Below are 19,510 nucleotides of genomic sequence, written 5' to 3'. Positions count from 1 at the left end.
TGTCCCCTATTTTCATATACCAATCCTTTACCAGGTGACCCTTTAATGAATCTCAAAATTCGGACAACAGCATCCCAATGTTCAGTACGAGGGGAATTTAGGAACTGGCTTACTACACTGACAGCAAAAGCAATGTCTGGTCTAGTGATAGTGAGATAATTTAGCTTCCCCACCAATCTTCGATATCTGCTGGGATCAGAGAATAGTTCTCCTTGATCAGGAAGAAGTTTGACATTTGGATCCATTGGGTTCTCTACTGGTTTGCAATTTAACATTCCAGTTTCTTCAAGGATATCGAGGGCATATTTTCTCTGGGATATGGCGACTCCTGACTTGGACTGAGCAACCTCTATTCCAAGAAAATATCTCAGTTTTCCCAAGTCCTTTGTTTCAAAATGACGGAGTAAATGTTCCTTCAATCTTTGAATTCCAGCGTGGTCATTTCCTCGTCTACATACACCACAAGATACATGCATAGGCTCGAAGAATGTTTGTAGAATACTGAGTGGTCTACTTTACTTCTGATCATTCCAAATTCTTGTAGAGCCAAGCTGAATCGTCCGAACCAACATCGAGGAGACTGTTTAAGGCCATATAAGGACTTGTGGAGTCTACAGACCAGGCCTGACTCTCCCTGAGCAACAAACCCAGGTGGTTGCTCCATATAAATCTCCTCAGATAGGTCACCATGCAGAAATGCATTCTTGATATCAAGCTGGTGTAAGGGCCACTGGTTCATGGCTGCCATGGAAAGAAAGATTCGAACCGAAGCCATTTTTGCCACAGGAGAAAACGTATCTCCATAATCTTGGCCAAAAATCTGAGTGAACCCTTTAGCCACAAGGCGTGCTTTAAGTCGATTCACAATGCCATTTGGCCCAACCTTCACAGTAAAGACCCATCGGCATCCAACAGGATTTTTCCCTATGGGTAAAGGAACCAGGGACCATGTCTGATTAAACTTCAATGCTTGCATTTCTTCAATCATTGCCTGCCTCCATCCTGGATGAGAAAGGGCCTCCTGTACATTTTTTGGAATAGAAACAGAGGACAAGGAAGAAGTGAAAGCACATTGTATAGGAGAAAGACGATTATAACTAACAAAATTGTAAATAGGATGAGGGTTACGAGTGATACGGTTACCTTTGCGAACCGTAATTGGGAGATCAGAAGGATCCGAAATCGGTTGGGATGCTTGGTCAGGCACTGAAGCACTGGGCTCATGAACAGGAGCTGGTTGAGGAGTCGGAACATTGCGGGAACGACGCTGATAAGTGATCAAATGAGGAGATCCTTCTTGAACATTGGACTCAGGAGTGGTTGTATCAAGAAAAGGTATTGGCAAGACCGGGGATGGAATGACAGTTTCTTCTTTGGAGGTGAAGAATGGTGTATTCTCAAAGAAAGTCACATCGGCAGAGATAAAGAACCGATGCAACGAAGGAGAATAACATTTGTAACCTTTCTGAACCCTTGAATATCCAAGGAAGATACATTTAATTGCTTTGGCTGCGAGTTTATCTTTTCCTGGAGATAAATCATGCACAAAACAAGTACATCCAAAGATACGCAGAGGTATCTTGTATGTTGGTTCATTGGGAAACAAAAGGGAGTGAGGAACCTGATTACCCAATACTGAAGATGGCATTCGATTGATCAAATATCCTGCGGTAAGAACCGCATCAGCCCAAAAACTTAGAGGAACATTAGCTTGAAGCAATAAAGTACGAGCAGTATCAAGCAAATGTCGATGTTTTCTTTCCGCAATACCATTTTGTTGTGATGTGTGTGAGCAACTAGACTGATGAATCATGCCTTTAGCGATCACAAAAGAGTTGAATGAAGAAGAGAAGTATTCTTTAGCATTATCACTACGGAAGATGTGGATTGTACGACCAAATTGGGTAGAAACCTCGGAACAAAACTTCTTAAAATTCTCAAATAGTTCAGATCGTTCTTTCATTAAGTAGATCCAAGTACATCTTGAATAATCATCTATAAAGGTAACAAAATAACGAAAACCTAGAACAGAAGTGGTGCGACAAGGTCCCCAAACATCAGAGTGGATTAACTCAAAAGGAAACTTGGATCGACTAGCTTTCTTATTTTTGTAGGAATAACGAACATGCTTACCAAGTTGGCAAGGTTCACATTGGAGAGATTGTAAATGAGAAAATCTAGGAACCATCTTTTTCAACTTACTCAGACTTGGATGTCCTAGACGATTATGAAGAGTATCTGGAGAATCAGCCGCAGCACAAACTGTAGAGGATGAAGATTGAAGGAAGTAGAGCCCATGCGACTCAGAGCCTGCGCCAATCATCTATCCCGTACTCCGGTCCTGGATATGAAAAGAATCCGGAAGAAAGGTTACTGAGCAATTGAGAGAGCGAGTTAACTTACTAATTGATAGTAAATTAAACGGGCTGCCGGGAACAAGAAGAACAGAATCTAAATTTAGAGTAGGAAGGGGAGAAATTTTGCCTACTCCAGCAGGTTGTATTTTTGAACCATCTGCAAGGGTTATAACATGGGTTTTTTTTGTGGAAGACAAGTTTGAAAGCAATGAAGGATTACCAGCAATATGGTCGGAAGCACCGGAGTCCAGAATCCAGGAGGAAGAGGGCAAAGAGTGAGAAAAGCAAACCGAAGAATTACCAGATTGAAGTTCTAGGGCTGCTACATCGCTAGAAGCAGCTTTGAAATTAAGGAACTCTTTATATTCATCGTTAGACACGACGAACTTGTTTTCTTGTAGAGATTCATCTTTCTTGGCTGAGTTTACCACTTGCACCTGTGACATATTTGCAGATTTTGCTGGGAAGCCATGTAAAGTGAAGCATCGATCTCGAGTATGTCCTATTCGATTACAATGGGAACACTGTGGTCGATTTCCACGACCTCCTCTCCCACGTCCACGACCCCGGCCTCCACGATCAGAGTTGGTAAAGAGTATAGCAGAATCAACTTCAGTTTTGAGAGACCCATCGGTCAATGGCACACGAACCAACCGATCAATGAGTTCATCGACAGTAGGAATATTTGGGTTGGTAAGGACTTGATTCTTGACACTGTCAAAATTCTTATGTAATCCGTGAAGAACAAACACCATATACATCTGATCCAATTTCTCCAACACTTTGCTGGGATCGCTGTATGTTAGGTGCATCTTGACTTGATGAATCGTGGACTGGGCTTTGTTGAGATACGAAGTTAAGTCATGATCCTGCATCTGAAGAGTTGCCAAATTATGGACAGAATCATAGAGCCGTTGAATGTCATTGGCATAAACACTCTTAGCTTTTTTCCAGATATCATAACAGGACTTGTAGGAGCGATAATGAACCAAGAGTGATGGGTCAATAGACTGCCAAAGAAGAGACACCAGCTGATAATCAACTCTCTGCCATTCAGCCTTCGATGCATCATCATGCTCCGCTACTTGAGTTTCGAGGTGATCCGAAAGCCCTTGACCAAGGAACCAAATCTCAACAGCCGAAGACCAATCCATATAATTTTTGCCATTGAGTTTATCAGAGGTAATAGAGGGAGTTCCTGAAAAGGCAAATGAAAAGGGACTTTTCTGGACTCCTGAACCTTGCTGGACCATGCTCGATGAGGATGAGGCCATAGTAACAGTGATAAGCTAGTAAAGCAGAGGAAGAAGATAATGAACCAAGGTAAGGCCTGGTCTGGTAGGTGTTGTCTTCTGGATTTGAGAAGAAATAGACAAACCCCAGGCTCTGATACCATGTAAAGAGTAATCAAGACTCAGGACTTTGTGAGTCCAAAACTTAGAACTTATTACTTAGCAGATACCTAATTTATACAAGAGATGATACACACTTTACAAGAAAGAGACTCTTCGGTTCCAGTAAACACTATTAACTCCTAGTTTCCAATAGAGACTCTTCGGTTCCCATGATACTATTAACTCCTAGTTTCCAACAATCACCAATGAAGTTGGCAGTTATTCGAAATGATGCATGTCATCTTATTTGTCTCTCAGTCTCTAGCAGCTCCATCATATGGATAAAAACCAGTTCTGTATGTCATTGTTCAATGGTAGTCATTGTATGGGTTATTAAATAGCTCTAAAAGATAGAAAAAGATCCATAAAACCAACACAGATAAACTGGAATTGTAGTTCGTGTTGAAGTCTTATGAATAGAAACAAATTTATATAACGGATATTAGGTTTATCCACATTCTTAAAGCTTCAATCTTCTGGTAGTCCAGTGACATATGCAGTGGCACAATGCCATCCAACAAGAACTGACATCTATCTGATTATAAATATAGTTTGTTTAGTCCCAACCCAAGTGCATGGGCAAACCTGCACTTGTTATATCACGCCTTAAATTTTTCACTTGTAATCCCACCTAAAATCAGCACATCCAAAATCATAACGGCAAAAAAGAAAGAAAAAAAAAAACAGCCCGGTGCACGAATCTCCCGTCATGCGGAGTCCCGAGGAAGGATCCATTGTACACAGCCTTACCCTGCTTTTTGCAAGAGGCTGTTTCCAGGATTCGAACTCGTAACCTTTTGGTCATAAAGCAACTTTACTGTTGCACCAAAGCTCCCCTTTTCAAAATCATAACAGCAGGCTTCATCAATTTGTTAAGGAACCATGAATAAGCAGGGAAATAAGTATAATTAACCTTAAAAAGTAGGCATCAACTTTCAGTTACTTACAAGACCCAATTCCAATTGTGCAGAAGACCATGCTTCAAGTGATTGCCTTGTAGATATGCTATAATTTTTGTATTGTACATCAATATCAACACCCTGCATAACCAAAAAGTTTCTGTAGCGAACTGAGAAGGAAAGACTAGTGATCAAACCAAAAATAAAAAAAGCATAGAGTTGTAACACTTGAGTTTTAACAACATACAACAGGTTGCAGCCAAATGACTACCTAAAAATCACAATGAACTAGTAAGCAAGTCCTTTCGATGAATTTTCCAGTGGTCTTACGCTTATTCTTTACCAACTAAATTAGCACAAAAGAATTGGAAGAATAAGGTTAATGCAATCTGATCAAATAAGAACAGAATCCATGTTTTCCTGCTTACATGGTTAACTGCAAATATGAAACTGAAATTATCATTATTGATGATCAAGTATCGACATACTATCTGAATAATGTCTTGCAAATATCAATGGATACAGTATGAGATTCAAATTGATGCACAACCTAATTCAACTCCTAATTAGCCTCCTATACAAGCCCACACCATATTACTCAAATGGGTAGTAATTGCTGAGGACGGATGCAGATGCTTGCATAAATCAAACATATTTAGTGACCAGGTACGGATTTCCTTTGCTCAAAGAATAAAACAATCAAACACAAAACCTCACAAAAGGCATTTACCTCAAACATTTCTGACAAAGGATCACATTTTGCAGATGATTGCCTCATCCTCCTCCTCCTCGAGTTCCCTTGATAATTATCAAACTCAGGTGTTATCTTGTATCGTGTTTTTTCAATTATGTCCTCTAGGAAAAATTCTGTTACAGGAAATGTAAAACCCTGCAAAATAATGAAATAAGAAATCCATTGACTCAGTTGTATAATTACAAAGGAAAGCATAGTGTTGTCACAGCTTGCATAAATAGTTTACCGGTATGTGGATGACTGGTGAATTACCAAAGTATTTGGAGAAGAGATCAGCATTCAAGGTGGCACTCATTAATACTACTCGCAGGTCTGGCCGTCGTGGAAGAAGGTCACGCAATATAATTATAAGGAAATCCTCATTTATGCCCCTTTCATGAATTTCATCAACAAGTACATGACTAACACCTGCTAGGTCTGGTTCTTGAACCTGTTGGTGCAATTTCAAGTTTCAACAAGCTAAAAAGTACTCATGGTAACTTATTTTTTATGATCAAGAATTACCTCATTATTATTGGAATAACTAATGCAATTAGCACTTAACACTATACATATAGTTCAAGCATGAAAACACCTAAAATACAACTGAAATGTATTATATCTAAGTTCAATTAAGATTACCAAACTAATTGACGAGAAATCTGTTTTAGCTAGAAGAACATAATTCAAATTGTAAATACCTTTCAATAGTGGGTTGCATGAGAACACAATCACCAAAAAAAATTGTTCTCTTGCACAAAGGATGAGCATAATTCTCATTCCACCTACTTTGTAACTTGTTCAGTCATTAACATTCACAAAGCCTCTAAGCTATGATATGATGATATGGTTTTCACAGTTGCTACTGGCATCAAACAAGGACACCGATAATGAAATTGTGCTGAATTTTCTGATATGCCAAATTCATGAAAAACTATTGTGTTATCTGCATAACAAATGTGATCAAGTATAACTCTCAAGCATCATGAATTGTATATCTAGAAGGCAAAATCTATGAATAAAAGGCAGCCCAATGCATGAAGATCTCACCAATGCGGGGTCCCAGGAAAGGGTCTATTGTATGCAGTCTTGCCCTGCTTTACAAGAGGTTGACTATTTCCGAGACTCAAGCCCGTGACATCTACGTCACAGGGCAGCAACTTTACTTTTGCGCTAAGGCAGAATCTATGAATATAAACATTATCATATACCACATAGTTATTACTTATAAAGTGGCAAAGCAACTTATAAAATGGCTTGAAAATTTATGGTTAACAAGGTTTGGGATCGAGTTCGAAATTTTTCTATACCCAGAATGAAACCAAATTGAATTTTCGTAAAATCGGATCTCACCTATGCTCACCCCGAAATTCATCATGATTATTAAATCACATTTATCATAAGTATTTGGTGTAGGATATGTCATACCACAAGTTGACCCATTCCCTTGACCTGCACCAAGTTCACTTAGCAATGCAACAAGCCCATCCACAATCACCGTCAACCATTTGATACAATGGCAAGTGCTGAACAATACATGTAACTTCCTCTAATCTCACTTATTCAACAAGGAGCATCAATAAAAAAAGAAACAAAGTAGTTGCTTAACAAAACATCATATAGTCTTATTATTCTTATTTAATTGATATGATGTCATCTCATACATGATTTAACGTTTCATTCCATGTCTACGTCATGGGTGAAATAATTCATTTTGTCCACAAACTAGCAAACAGAACACCCCAACGCCACAAATCTCCTCAATTAAGTCTTCTGCACACACGAAAGCAATGTGGGACCACAAGGAGAGGAGAAGAAACCTAGGCTTAAGTAAATATTAGATCCAACGGACAATAAAAATGGCAGTGAGTTATGGAAATCCATATCAGCGAACATTCAAAATTAGTTGAAGGGGATTTTGTGAGACTTTGAGGCCGATTTGACGAAGGCACCAATACAAAGATTGCCAACCACCATTTCATGACTGCGCGCGAGTGCACACATATATACATAATTGTGAAAAGCACGCACCTGGCTACGCCTAGGCACAAGGTGCAGCCAGGCTCGCTATATGCACCTAGGTAGTGGCCCAAACGCAATACTTTAAAGAAGTGTGCTTAAGCGCGTGCCTTTTGAGAGGTTAAGGTGCGCTTTTGGCACGATTTCGCTCGCCTTATTGAATTTTTTTTTTTTAAAGCTCAACTCATACCTTTAATTACCCTTTAAATTAATTAGGTTGCATGCATACAGCACATTTTTCTAACTTGATTCTTCTGCTCCCTTAGAAAATGAACATCAACCTTTAATTAGGTTGCATGTATGCTACACATTTTTCTTGAGTTTCGCGCCCTTATAAAAAATGAACATCGACCTTTAATTAGATTACATGCATGTTACACATTTTTCTTGGGTGACTCTTCCTCTCCCTTGGAAAACTTTAATTAGGTGGCATGCATACGACACATTTTTCTTACGAGACTCTTTCTCTCCCTTATAAAATGAACATCAACCTCCCTTACAAACTTATTTCTCTCAACATGACTCTTCAATATTTGAAGTTTATTTTTTCTTTAATTTGAAGTTTGATTTTGATTATGAAGATACACTATTTCAATATTTGAATGTTAGTGAATTTTATATTTACATTATTGTTTAATAGCTTATGGATTATAATTTTGTTAGTGAAATATTTTGGCAAAAATTCCCTATACATGTTTGAATTGTATAAATTTATACCCAAAGCGACTTACTTCGGTAAGACGTACGCCTTAGGCACCACAACACTTATGCACTTTGGCGCATCACTACTTAAATAATTATGCGTATATATATAGAGAGAGAGAGCTTATTTAAGGTATTCAATTTCAGTTAGAGTATCGATTCTTATCCAATACCCCTATAGTTGTTCACCACTACTCCTGACCATGGTATTGGAGTGCTCATAGTGAAATTGAGTCCAAATTAATCAATTGATAATAAAACAGAATACACTTTAGGAGGGCCCCCTCATAAATGTCTATACTTGAAAGTAGTTCGTAAGCATAATGTGAGTGGTTGTTTGGTTTGTTCAAGTGTGTTGTTGCTTGATTTGACCTTTTTATCTACACATTCATGTGGTGCATATGGAAATAACCTCTTGCAAAAAGCAGGGTAAGGCTGTGTACAATGGATCCTTCCCCGGGACTCCGTATGGCGGGAGCGTCGTGCACCGGGCTGCCCTTATTCATGTGGTGCATGGTTGACTAACAACTTGTGTTCTTTTAACCCATAAGGTCCTTCCCTAAAGAGAGTGTGTACACTATATATATATATATATATATATATATATATATATATAAAATCACTGTTACATTATATAACATACTATAGATAGATGTATGAGCTTAGGGGTGTCAATTCGGATGGGTTAGGTGGATTCGGGTCGAGTTGAAGATCGGTTACAAAAAAACCCAACCCGAACCCGAACTCAACCCGAAAACCTGAATAACCCACCCAACATTAAAAAAAACTTTTTTTTTTGTCATTTTCTTATAATTCTTCCCTTTTATCTCAATATTTCATCATTGTTATACTACATTCTGTTATTTATATACATAAAACATCTTAATTTTTAAAATAAAAGTTAATTTAACTATAAAAAAATCCTAAATTTAGGTCAACCCGAACCCGAAACTAAACCGACCCAAAACTCCCAACCCAAACCCAAAAACTCCCAACCCAAACCTAATTTTTTTTTTCAGTTGACTCAGGTCGGGTTCATTTTTGCCACCCCTATATAAGCTATTAAACTATATATATGGTAACAATTATTTATTGGTAGTTTCAATCTCAAGCTCATGGGAATACACATAGAATAGGTTAATGGATTGTTATATAATTTATAATAAATAAATTAAGATTTGGTAAATTTATTGTTATATAGTAGTTTAATTGATTATTGTTAGTAAATATGTAGGTAAAATAGAGTAAATAATAATTAGGGTTAGACTATTTTGGTATTAAATTAGTAATTAACAGTATAATTATTTGCTTGTATTATATCTTAAAGTAAATATTTATAACTTTCAGTAAATTTTAATTATATTATCTGTAAATCAAAAGTAAATAATCAATTATAACTATCAGTAAATAATTATAATAAATGTAAATTATAACTCTCAAGTAAATAATTAATTATAATAAAATAGTTAGAAAGTAGAATTAATAATGTTATCATTAATAATTCAATTAAATAAATACCAAATCCATATCAGCACACCACAATATCATATGTATCATTTCGGTAAAAGACCAAAATTCTTGTACGACTTCCGACTTTAAACCTTGATCTCTATGAATATTTTATTTCTCTTTGATTTGTTCTTAACGATTCCGATTTCACTAAACCTACTGATTCGACCAATACTTAGATCTTTTAACCATCCAATTCTCATACCAATATTGTAGCATAAAGGTGATTACGCTCACCCCAGACGTCCCTCACAGCCCGTCCCCAAATTATGTGAAGGGAGGTAAATCACGGGGTTAGCTTATAGCCGACCATCAAGTGGCTAGGAGGTGAGAGGAGTTTATCCTCATACCAACATTGATCCTCATGGTTGTGGCTAAATTATTACTTTGGGATGGTTTTAGAAAGATTTCCATAATTCAGAAGAATTTTGATGATCCTATATTCTTAAAGATTTGTATGATTTCACAAGGATTGTCATGATTCACAAGAACTTTAAAGCAGATCTATGTTCTTAAAATTGTTATCATACAATAAAAACTAATCTCCAAAAACTCCATCAGGTGCTTGATCTTCAACTCTCCCAAATTTGTCATGATTTAAGAAATACATGGCAATATAGTAGATTTCAAATGGAAAAAATAAGAATGAATTGCCTAAATCACTTGTTCTCTGAAAGCTTTCTAACTCCATCTCAAACTAAAAAATACTACTTTCCATTCCAGATATTAGCATTTTTCATATCAAATAAACTGGCCACGGAACTTTAGAAAAATTCATATCCATACAAAAACTGCAAAATAAAATTCTACATTGGTCTCCATCCTTCACATTTTGATATGTTAACACCAATAGAAGCAAGCCTGAAAATTTTCCCTATATGATGGAAGGTATAATGCAGTCTGTAAAGCAACATTTCCCACATGCTGGCACAAAGGTAGATAAATAGAAAGTAGTATGTTCTGCAATAGTGGCATTGGTCAGATAAACTAAATTAAGAAGAATATGTAGAATCTGATCTTGGGTTAGCCATCTAAATGATTTTGATAAATGTTCTGCTTTTGACAATTAATGAATTCTAAAGTGAGAACTTGCAAAGCTACCGAACTATTTACTTAACTGAACAACATGCTTGGAAGCTTTAAATGAAAATAAATTCCAGATATAAGATAAGAATCCATTAATGATTGATAGGAAGTACCAGCCTCCGGAGTAAGACTCCTGTTGTACAAAATAGTAGACGTGTTTGCTTAGAAGATTTTGCTTCTAAACGAATCTGGTAACCAACAGTTTCTCCGATACTTTCATCCCTTTCAGAAGCAATGCGTGTTGCAACAGATATGGCAGATATCCGTCGTGGCTGAGTACATATAATACTGCAATCTGCTCCACGAAAATGTTCTATTTCTTGCTCCAAGATGAATTGGGGTAATTGTGTAGTTTTGCCACAGCCCGTCTCACCAGAAACAACAAGGACCTAGATTTTTAAACAATGGTGAGGGTAATCCTGAGATATATATAGTAAACAATGATTTTAAAAAACTTCATTTTGCTGAAACTTCGTATATGTTTCACTAGTTTACTGAAAAGAATGATCTAGATGGAAATCAAAAGTTCCCGTTGATAGAATGCATGACCTAAGGAAATATGGAAAAAAAAAATACTTTTGTTAAATAGAGCATTATGTAGAGAATTTAGTTTCACAGATACAAAAATTATTGTAAATTTAGAATCATAGATCTTGCTCGCAATATTAATCAAATGGTGTTAAAGAAGGTTTAAAGAAAATGAAAGTAGACAACAAAGTAGGTTTATTGAAGTTCAGAAGAGTTTAGGCGATAAAGGTTTAATATAGTTAACTAAGTTATTCAATAAATTTTGAGAATTAAGAAAAAAAATTGAAGAAAAGGATTTTACATTTCTAAAATAAAAATTATATACAATGGTGTGCAAATAATTGGGGTTTGGAAGAGTTTAGGTGATGAAGGTATAATTTAGTCAATTAAGTTATTTAATAAATGAGAATTATGAAAATGGCTTTAAAATGGAAGAAAAGGTTTTACATTTATAAAATAAAAAAGACATATAATTTTATTCAAATTATTGGTTTGGAAGAGTTTAGGTGATAAAGGTATAATTTAGTTAACTAAGTTATTCAATAAATTTTTGAAAATTAAGAAGATGGCTTAAAATGGGGAAAAAAAATAAAAAATTAAAATGATATTCGATGTTGTTCAAATTATAGATGAATCAATTTGATGAGTAATATCACAAAAACTTCTCGAAAAAGTGATTGGGAGGAGAATAAGAGGTGAGAAATAATTTTGAGAATCAACTTGGTTTCACACGAGGAATATAAACCATAGATGCTATTTATATAATAAAATAACTAATGGAAAAATACAAAGAAAGCAAAGATTTGCCTATGATTTATATTAACCTAGGAAAAACAAATGACAAAGTTAGGCAAACATTTTGGTAGATTTTAGAAAAAAAAAATAAACCTAATAATTAAATCATCATAATAAAAGATTAGCATGTTAATGTTGTTGCTAATATTCGAGATATTGGCCATGTGAAAAAAGATTACTGATAGCCATAGGTTTATATAAAGATTGACTCTAAGGGTTAGCTTTAAGTCTATTTTTTGTATTAATACCGATAAATTAACAGTCGTATTCAATATAGATTTTGTGTGTATATTATCTATAAACAATTGTTAATTGATGAGAGAGTAATTTGAAAATGATTTATGTGCCCCTTAAACTAAAAAAATTGAAAGTATGTCTGTCACACTTTATAGATCAAAGTCTTGTGCTATTAGGAAGCAACTAGTACAAAAATTTAATGTAGCTGAGATTAAGAATGCTAAAATAGATATGCATTACTAAAAGGATCAAATAAACAAAATATTAATATCTAATAGCGACTAAATCTATTGGAGCAAAAAAGATGAAGTCGTCATCTTAGCAGCCCTCTAGGGCGACCCACACTGTCTTGGAAAGGGCTAAATCACGAGGGGCATTTGCCTCAGCAAGGTATTTTGTACCCGTTGGGAATTGACCCAAGACCTATTCGAGCAAACACTCATGTAGGTATCAACTGCACTAACCTGTGGGGGCTAATGCCTAATAGCGACTAAATTTAGCTCCAATGGATGATCAAATGAGGAAAAATAATTTGAAATGGTACGTATATGTTCAAAGGCAACCAGTAGATTATATAACTAAAATAATTGAATTTATTATAATTGAGTGTGTATGAGGTGAAGAAAGAACAAAGGAATGAATAGTTAAACGTAGTAAAAAATAATTGAATGGATTTGAATATTATCAGTGATATAGTGTAACATAAAGCTCAAGGAAGAAATAAATCCATTTAGCCCACCCATATAGTTGGGAAAAACACAACTTTGTGTAACTAACCATGGTGGTCAACAAACCAAAATAATTGGTTTGTTTAATCATTGGTATAAAAACCACTAGATTTGCTCAGTCAAAAGACAATTTACTTAATTTTGTTCATTCTCTCTCTTCCAAGTAAAATCCAAGCCTCAGAAATAAAATACAAATTATAAGCTAGAACGGTTGAAAACCAAGTTATTAGATTAGTGTCACAATAACAGAACATCCAATCAAGGTTTAAAATTTAGACTCATGCCGAGGTTTCCGTCCTGGACTGGAACGATACGGTTTCAGCATCGTATTATGCCGATATAGTTTTAGTATATTTTTAACACTTTAAATATACATATATATTAAGTTTATTAATATTTGATTACTAAATATACTTTATATTTTGAGATGTTAAATTTGTATTTCAATATTTTCTCATAAGATAATGCCTATTAATTTTTTTAAAAAATAGGTAATTATTAACATTCAAAATTAAATTTTAAATTATAAAATCATATGAAAGGCTAAAAATAATTATAAAATTATTTGAAAATCTTAAATTATTTTTTAATGCAGTTGTGAATTTTAAATTTTAAAAAATTTATTTCAAATGTTTAAGAATTATATTTTTTAAATTTTTTAGATTATCTTAAATTTATATTAATTTATAAAAAATAAATTATTTTATAAAATATTTATTAATTTTTAAAATTTTAAAATATTTGAAATATTTTTTAATATTTTATAATTATTATTAATAATATTATTAGTAATAGTTTATTTATAAAAAAATACATATTACAAAAACTAACTAAATAAAAAAAATGTGGCTGCAATGACCCGCGGAGGTCATTGCGGCACCAATCCACCTACAGAGGGTTTAGAATTTTAAATAATTTTTTATATATTTTATTGGATAATTCGATTAGGATTTTAGAAAATATATTTGGTAATCTATTTAAGTTAGGGATTAACGGGATCTATTAAAAAAATAATAACATAGCTAATAAATAAATAAATAATTTATTATATATTTTTAAAATTAAAATAAATAAAATATATAATTAATTAGATAATTTTATTAAGATTTAATTGAGCCTCTATGAATTATCTCTTTCATATTTAGGAGTTGATTGAGATAATCAATCTATAGTTCACTTTTAATAAAAAAAAATCTCTTAAACCTAGTGCGCGACCCCTCCGGCATGGCCAGGGGGGTCGCGTGGCCCCTCTGGCGCAGCCGCTAGGGTCGCACAACCCTTCTGCAGCAACTGCGGGGATCGTGTGACGGCTTCAGCATGGCCATTGGAGTCGCGAGACCCCTCCAACGCGACTGCTAGGGTCAAGCGACCACTGGGGTCGCACGACCCTTCTGTGACAACCGCAGAGGTCGCACAACGCCTCCGTGGCCGCTGCTGGGCTAATGTCATGTCCGTGCTAGTCAGCGAGCAGAATGAAATACTTCGCCCGTTTCGACTGGCTTGGTATGAAATTTCAATCCATGCATCCAACATTATACTCTACTAAAAGTGGTCAGATGATAACTATTACCTGATTTTCTGCCACAGCTGTTAAAAACTCATCCTTCATTTTGTATGCTGGTAACCTTTCCCTGAAAGCCAACATTGCTCTGGCACTCTGGGATGCCTGCAGGAGATAAAGTGATCACCAACATAATAGCAAATACAAACAGACAACTATATGGTTCCATCTTACTTAGTGTTGTCTCAAAAATCAGTAAAAAAACTACCTTCTTGGAATTCTGTAGGTCCCTCAGTTGAGCACTAAACTTTTCTTTTGAAGCATTAAACGATGAAATTGATTCAGATATAGAAATGGGCAAGGTTGTCAATGTTTTCTTGCCTCCCTCAACAAATGTACTGGTGGAGCTACTCTTGGCAGCCACATCTTTTGATCTATCCAAAAGATTTTCTACTCTTCTTTCAGTTTCTGTAGACATTTTAATCTGCATTGGAATGATAGAAAATTCTCAGCTATTGATGCTCTAAGACTTACCTCCTAGACTGCCACAAGATATCAGTATTGAACTACCTCCGTTTGAGTTGATCCATGCTTTTCATCAAGATCAGCACGATAATCAGGCAAAGGAACTTTGCTAAAGACAAGTGTCTTCCCTTTGTTGTATGCATGGCTTACTTACCAAAACAAGACAGACAAAAGAAAGAAGTCATCAGAAATATATTTGCATACCCTTTGTGTCATTGTGCAGAAATAGTATTAACACAACATGTATAGATCAACTCAGATAAAATCTACAATAGAAGATTAACAATAAGCCCAAAGATGCTATAGAATGATTAACACAAATGGAAATCTGGTTGATGCCGCCTTAAGCACCAAACAGCAGTAGCACTTGCGATGATACACTAATATTATGCCAAGGATTCATTGCTATTTCTTCATCCCCACAATCATTAGAGAGCTTGCCTAGTTACATTAAATTTATATCAATATTAAGACCATGTGGTGAAATGTTCTGCGTCTTCGCCTTAAATAATTGATTATTAGTTGCAGGGTCTAAAGTATTGTTCGGTGCTAGAGTTTGTCTTGACCGCAATGGCACAGTTTTGGTATAATGTTATGCTAAAACACTTGCATGCTTTGGCACAGTTCAAAGCATTTGGAGATCAACTGAAATAAATTTTAATCTGATAGTTTTTTTTCTGCTTAACTTCTTCATATTCAAATATAAGAATATAGTAATGACAATTGAATAAATTAAAATTTTATGGCTATAAAATTACAAAAACATAGCAAACATCTCATCCAATAATTATCTTTCTAATGAATAAATGAGTGTCGTGTATCAATAGGAGCATTGGTTCTTACAGCATTCTAAAGAGATTAACTTTATAATTTTCAGACTCATGTTACAGAATGCCCCTAGAATATTGGGTATTAGAATTGATTTTATTGCATGACAATAAATATATCCTGCTTAACTAACCAATTGTACTTGGAACTCACATAGTTGGAACTATAACAAATCTAGGTACAAAAGATAGATACTTCTTGGTTTCTCCGACTCAAATATTGTCCCTTTACTCATTCACTCTTTTTAGTACTTTAAGTCCTCCATGTAATGCCAAACCAATATAATCTATCTCAATCGGTAACAAAAAGCCATATATAGTGACATTTACCCACGTCATAGTATCAATATCAGTCAGAGATCAAATAATGCATTTGCTGTGCCTACACATACCAATCGACACTTGAAGCCATGATCAATCGTGTGTCACTAAGAAATATATTCTAGATAGTTTGATGCCACTTTAACTTATAAAAATAATGGTCACGACTCTTTCTTATCTAAAAGGATGTTCAATATACTGCATATTTCAGTTTAGTGTCAAATTAATTCTGGCTAATTTGATTTCACATAATCACCTCATGATAGCAATATACATGATTTCATACATACCTAAATGGCATAAACGCATAACATTCTGGTAAAACAAAAACAAGAATAATTCTGTTATTTGCTTATTAAAAATAGAAGGACCAGCATCCTTATGGAACTAGAATCTTACAAGTATAACCCCTGCATCTGAGCTATACTTGACAGGGTATTCTGACCATCGCGACCAAAATTGCGCTTGACTATCAGCTCCTGTTGGCAATCTTGTTTAAATTTATGTATCTTAGTTGACCATTCATTTTCATCCAGCTTTTCAACCTGTACAACACCAAAACAAACATATGAATAAATAAAATAAAACAGAACACTGACTAATCAACGCATGAATCCACAGTATTATTCAGTAAAAATTGTAATCATCTAGCAACCTTATGATCTTTGAGTGACTCAAATATTGGCATATTCAAGGTTATCAAATGAAGGTTCGTATCATGAATTGTTTTGATGAATTATCAAAATAACAAACTATACAAAACGAATCATCCTTTATTCAAAATAGGTTTGGTATCAAAAAGTAGGCAAAATAATACAATATTTTATTCAATAACATGAAAGAATCGATAAAGTTGTTTATTCATTACAAAAGTATACATTCCTATTTCATTGATGACAATTTACAAATTATTTTGTTCCACTAAGTATTGAGATACAATGATCAATCAGAAAATTAGCAATCATTGTCTTGACATTTAAAAAAATCATTAACATCAACTAAAATACAGCTTAAACATGACATATCTTCTAAGTCACTATAAATTTTGCCATAATTATCATTTTATTTTTCAACACAACAAAATTTATTCTTTATCATTGTTAGATGAATAGAACCCCACCAAAGCCGGTCCCAAGTCGGGTTGAAAAAGGGTGAGAGTTGTGCGCGTTAGGTTGCTCACCGGCGTGGACTTTAACGCAAATTTTCGATGAATGGATTCATCAAACTATTGTGTTAATACTAGGATGTTCCCTGGAAGGAACATGTTGCAAGGTTCGACTGTAAAGTCGCAGTAAGGACCACTACATGTAGTGCTAAATATGCAAGAGTTCGCGTTGAAGAGTTAATGTATCGGCAACGACCGCTACATTTCGGTGAGAATTTAGGTGTAATGTTAAATATGTAAGAGTTATCACACTATAAGTTGGATAAGAACAAATCTTATATGAAAATTAATGATCTAAGATTTGGAATATGAAACATAAGAACGCTCACTGGTAAAGTGATGGAGGTAATTGATACAACGATTAGAAGAAGAATTAATATTTTATGTGAAACAAAATGAGTAAAAGAAAAGATAAAGATGATAGAGAATTCGAGTTTCAAGTTATGGTATATAGGAAGAAGTAAAACAAGAAATAAAGTAGATATTGTTGTCAATAGTTCGCTAAAGGACGAAGTAATTGGAGTAGTTAAAAAGGGGATATGATTATAGCTCTCAAGATAGTAGCGGCAAAAGAAACTATTAATGTAATTAGCATATATGCACTTCAAGTAAGATTAGATGAACACACCAAATCTAGATTATGGGACAATCTAGATGAGATATTACAAAACATTCCGTCAACCAAAATGATTTTAATAGGAGATCTAAATGAGCATGTAGGAACGAAAAATGAGGAATATCACAGTGGGTTATAGGTTTCGAACAAGAAATGAAAAAGGAAAAACTCTATTAGATTTTGTAACAACATATGACCTTATACTAGCTAATATATTTTTTAAGAAAAGAAAAGAACAATTGGTCATGTTCAAAATTAGGAATAATAATAACAAATTGACTTTCTTATAGTTAGGAAGAATGATAGAGAGATTTGTAAAGATTACAAAGTTATTCTTGGAGAAAATTTAACTAGTGTTGAATATACACCTCAAGCATAGTATCAATAGAAGAAAGATATACACGACTTCTAGAATTAAGTGGTGGAAGTTAAAAGATGAGAAGCAAAACACATTTAACGACAGAGTAGGAGTAAGTATTAAAAGAAATATATGACAACTCGAATATGACATGGGATAAGATAATATCAAAGTTAAAAATAATAGTCAAGAGTGTACTAGTCAAAGGAACGTGCACCACCAGGTAAAAAATCTTGGTAGTGGAATGAGAAAGTACAAGAGAAAGTGAAGGAAAACGAGAATTAAATATTTGTAAGAACGAGAAAAACTTTTAAAAAAATATACAGTAGTCAAGAAAATAGTAAATAAAACTAAGAATGAAACTTTTGAAAACTTAAATTGAAAATTAGATTAAAAAAGGAGGAAAGAGACATTTACAAAATAGTTGAAGTGAAAGAGAGGAAGACGAGAGATCTTATCCAAATAAAAAGTATTAAAGATGAATACAATAGAGTACTAGTAAATGATAAGGAAATAAAAGAGTAATGGAAAATATATTTTCATCAACTTTTTAATGAAAGTTTAGATGACTAACTTAATTTAGGTAATTTAAGTAGGTTAAATGAGTATAAAAATTTAAATTTTTATCGTAAAATTCAAACTTTAGAATTAGAGTAAGCTTTAAATGAGATGCAAAATGGAAAATCAGTTGAACCAGATGATATTCCGATAGAGGTATAGAAGTGTCTTGGAAAACAAGGTATTGAATGACTCACAAAGTTATTCAACCTTATATTGAAAACTAAAAAAATGTGTGATCCATCCTTTATATAAAAAAAAAAAGGAGACGCATAAAAATGTGCAAACTATAGGGGTATTAAACTAATGAGTCATAGCATAAAACTTTGGGAAAGAGTAATAGAAAAAAAGAGCAGTGACTGAAAATCAATTTGGATTTATGTCTGGAAGGTCGACATTAGAAATTATACATCTTCTCGAGCAATTCTCGAGCAATTAATTGAAAAGTATCAGGAACAAAAGCAAGACTTACACATAGTATTCGTCGGCCTAGAAAAAGCTTACGATAGAGTACCAAGGAAAATTCTATGAGAACTCTAGAAAAGAGAGGTGTTAGCATAGTGTATATTGAACTAATTAAGGATATGTATAAGAATGTAATAACAAGAGGGAAGACTTCAAGCGAACTAACCGAAGCGTTTCATATGGTTAC

At 34.3% G+C, this 19,510-nt stretch overlaps 1 protein-coding gene across 2 annotated transcripts in view; it reads right to left on the bottom strand.

Annotated features, from left to right (window-relative positions):
• LOC121974792 (DExH-box ATP-dependent RNA helicase DExH1-like) overlaps positions 1-19,510 on the bottom strand; it is a 34,697-nt gene that overhangs the window by 8,441 nt on the left and 6,746 nt on the right. The window contains exons 2-9 of one of the 2 annotated variants that reach the window (XM_042526021.1): positions 16,561-16,706; positions 15,059-15,158; positions 14,757-14,972; positions 14,558-14,653; positions 10,813-11,088; positions 5,631-5,834; positions 5,381-5,539; positions 4,699-4,791 (exon numbers count right to left, since the gene is read on the bottom strand). In XM_042526021.1, the coding sequence (XP_042381955.1) occupies positions 4,699-4,791; positions 5,381-5,539; positions 5,631-5,834; positions 10,813-11,088; positions 14,558-14,653; positions 14,757-14,972; positions 15,059-15,158; positions 16,561-16,706 (1,290 nt within the window). Of the gene's footprint in view, positions 1-4,698; positions 4,792-5,380; positions 5,540-5,630; positions 5,835-10,812; positions 11,089-14,557; positions 14,654-14,756; positions 14,973-15,058; positions 15,163-16,560; positions 16,707-19,510 lie in introns of those variants that run through there. The other variant, XM_042526022.1, reaches the window with a different exon arrangement.

This window comes from Zingiber officinale, chromosome 4B (assembly GCF_018446385.1).
Source record: "Zingiber officinale cultivar Zhangliang chromosome 4B, Zo_v1.1, whole genome shotgun sequence".
Classification (NCBI taxonomy): Eukaryota; Viridiplantae; Streptophyta; class Magnoliopsida; order Zingiberales; family Zingiberaceae; genus Zingiber; species Zingiber officinale.
Note: the sequence above shows the minus strand (reverse complement) of the source record. Positions and strands in the feature narration are given on the sequence as shown.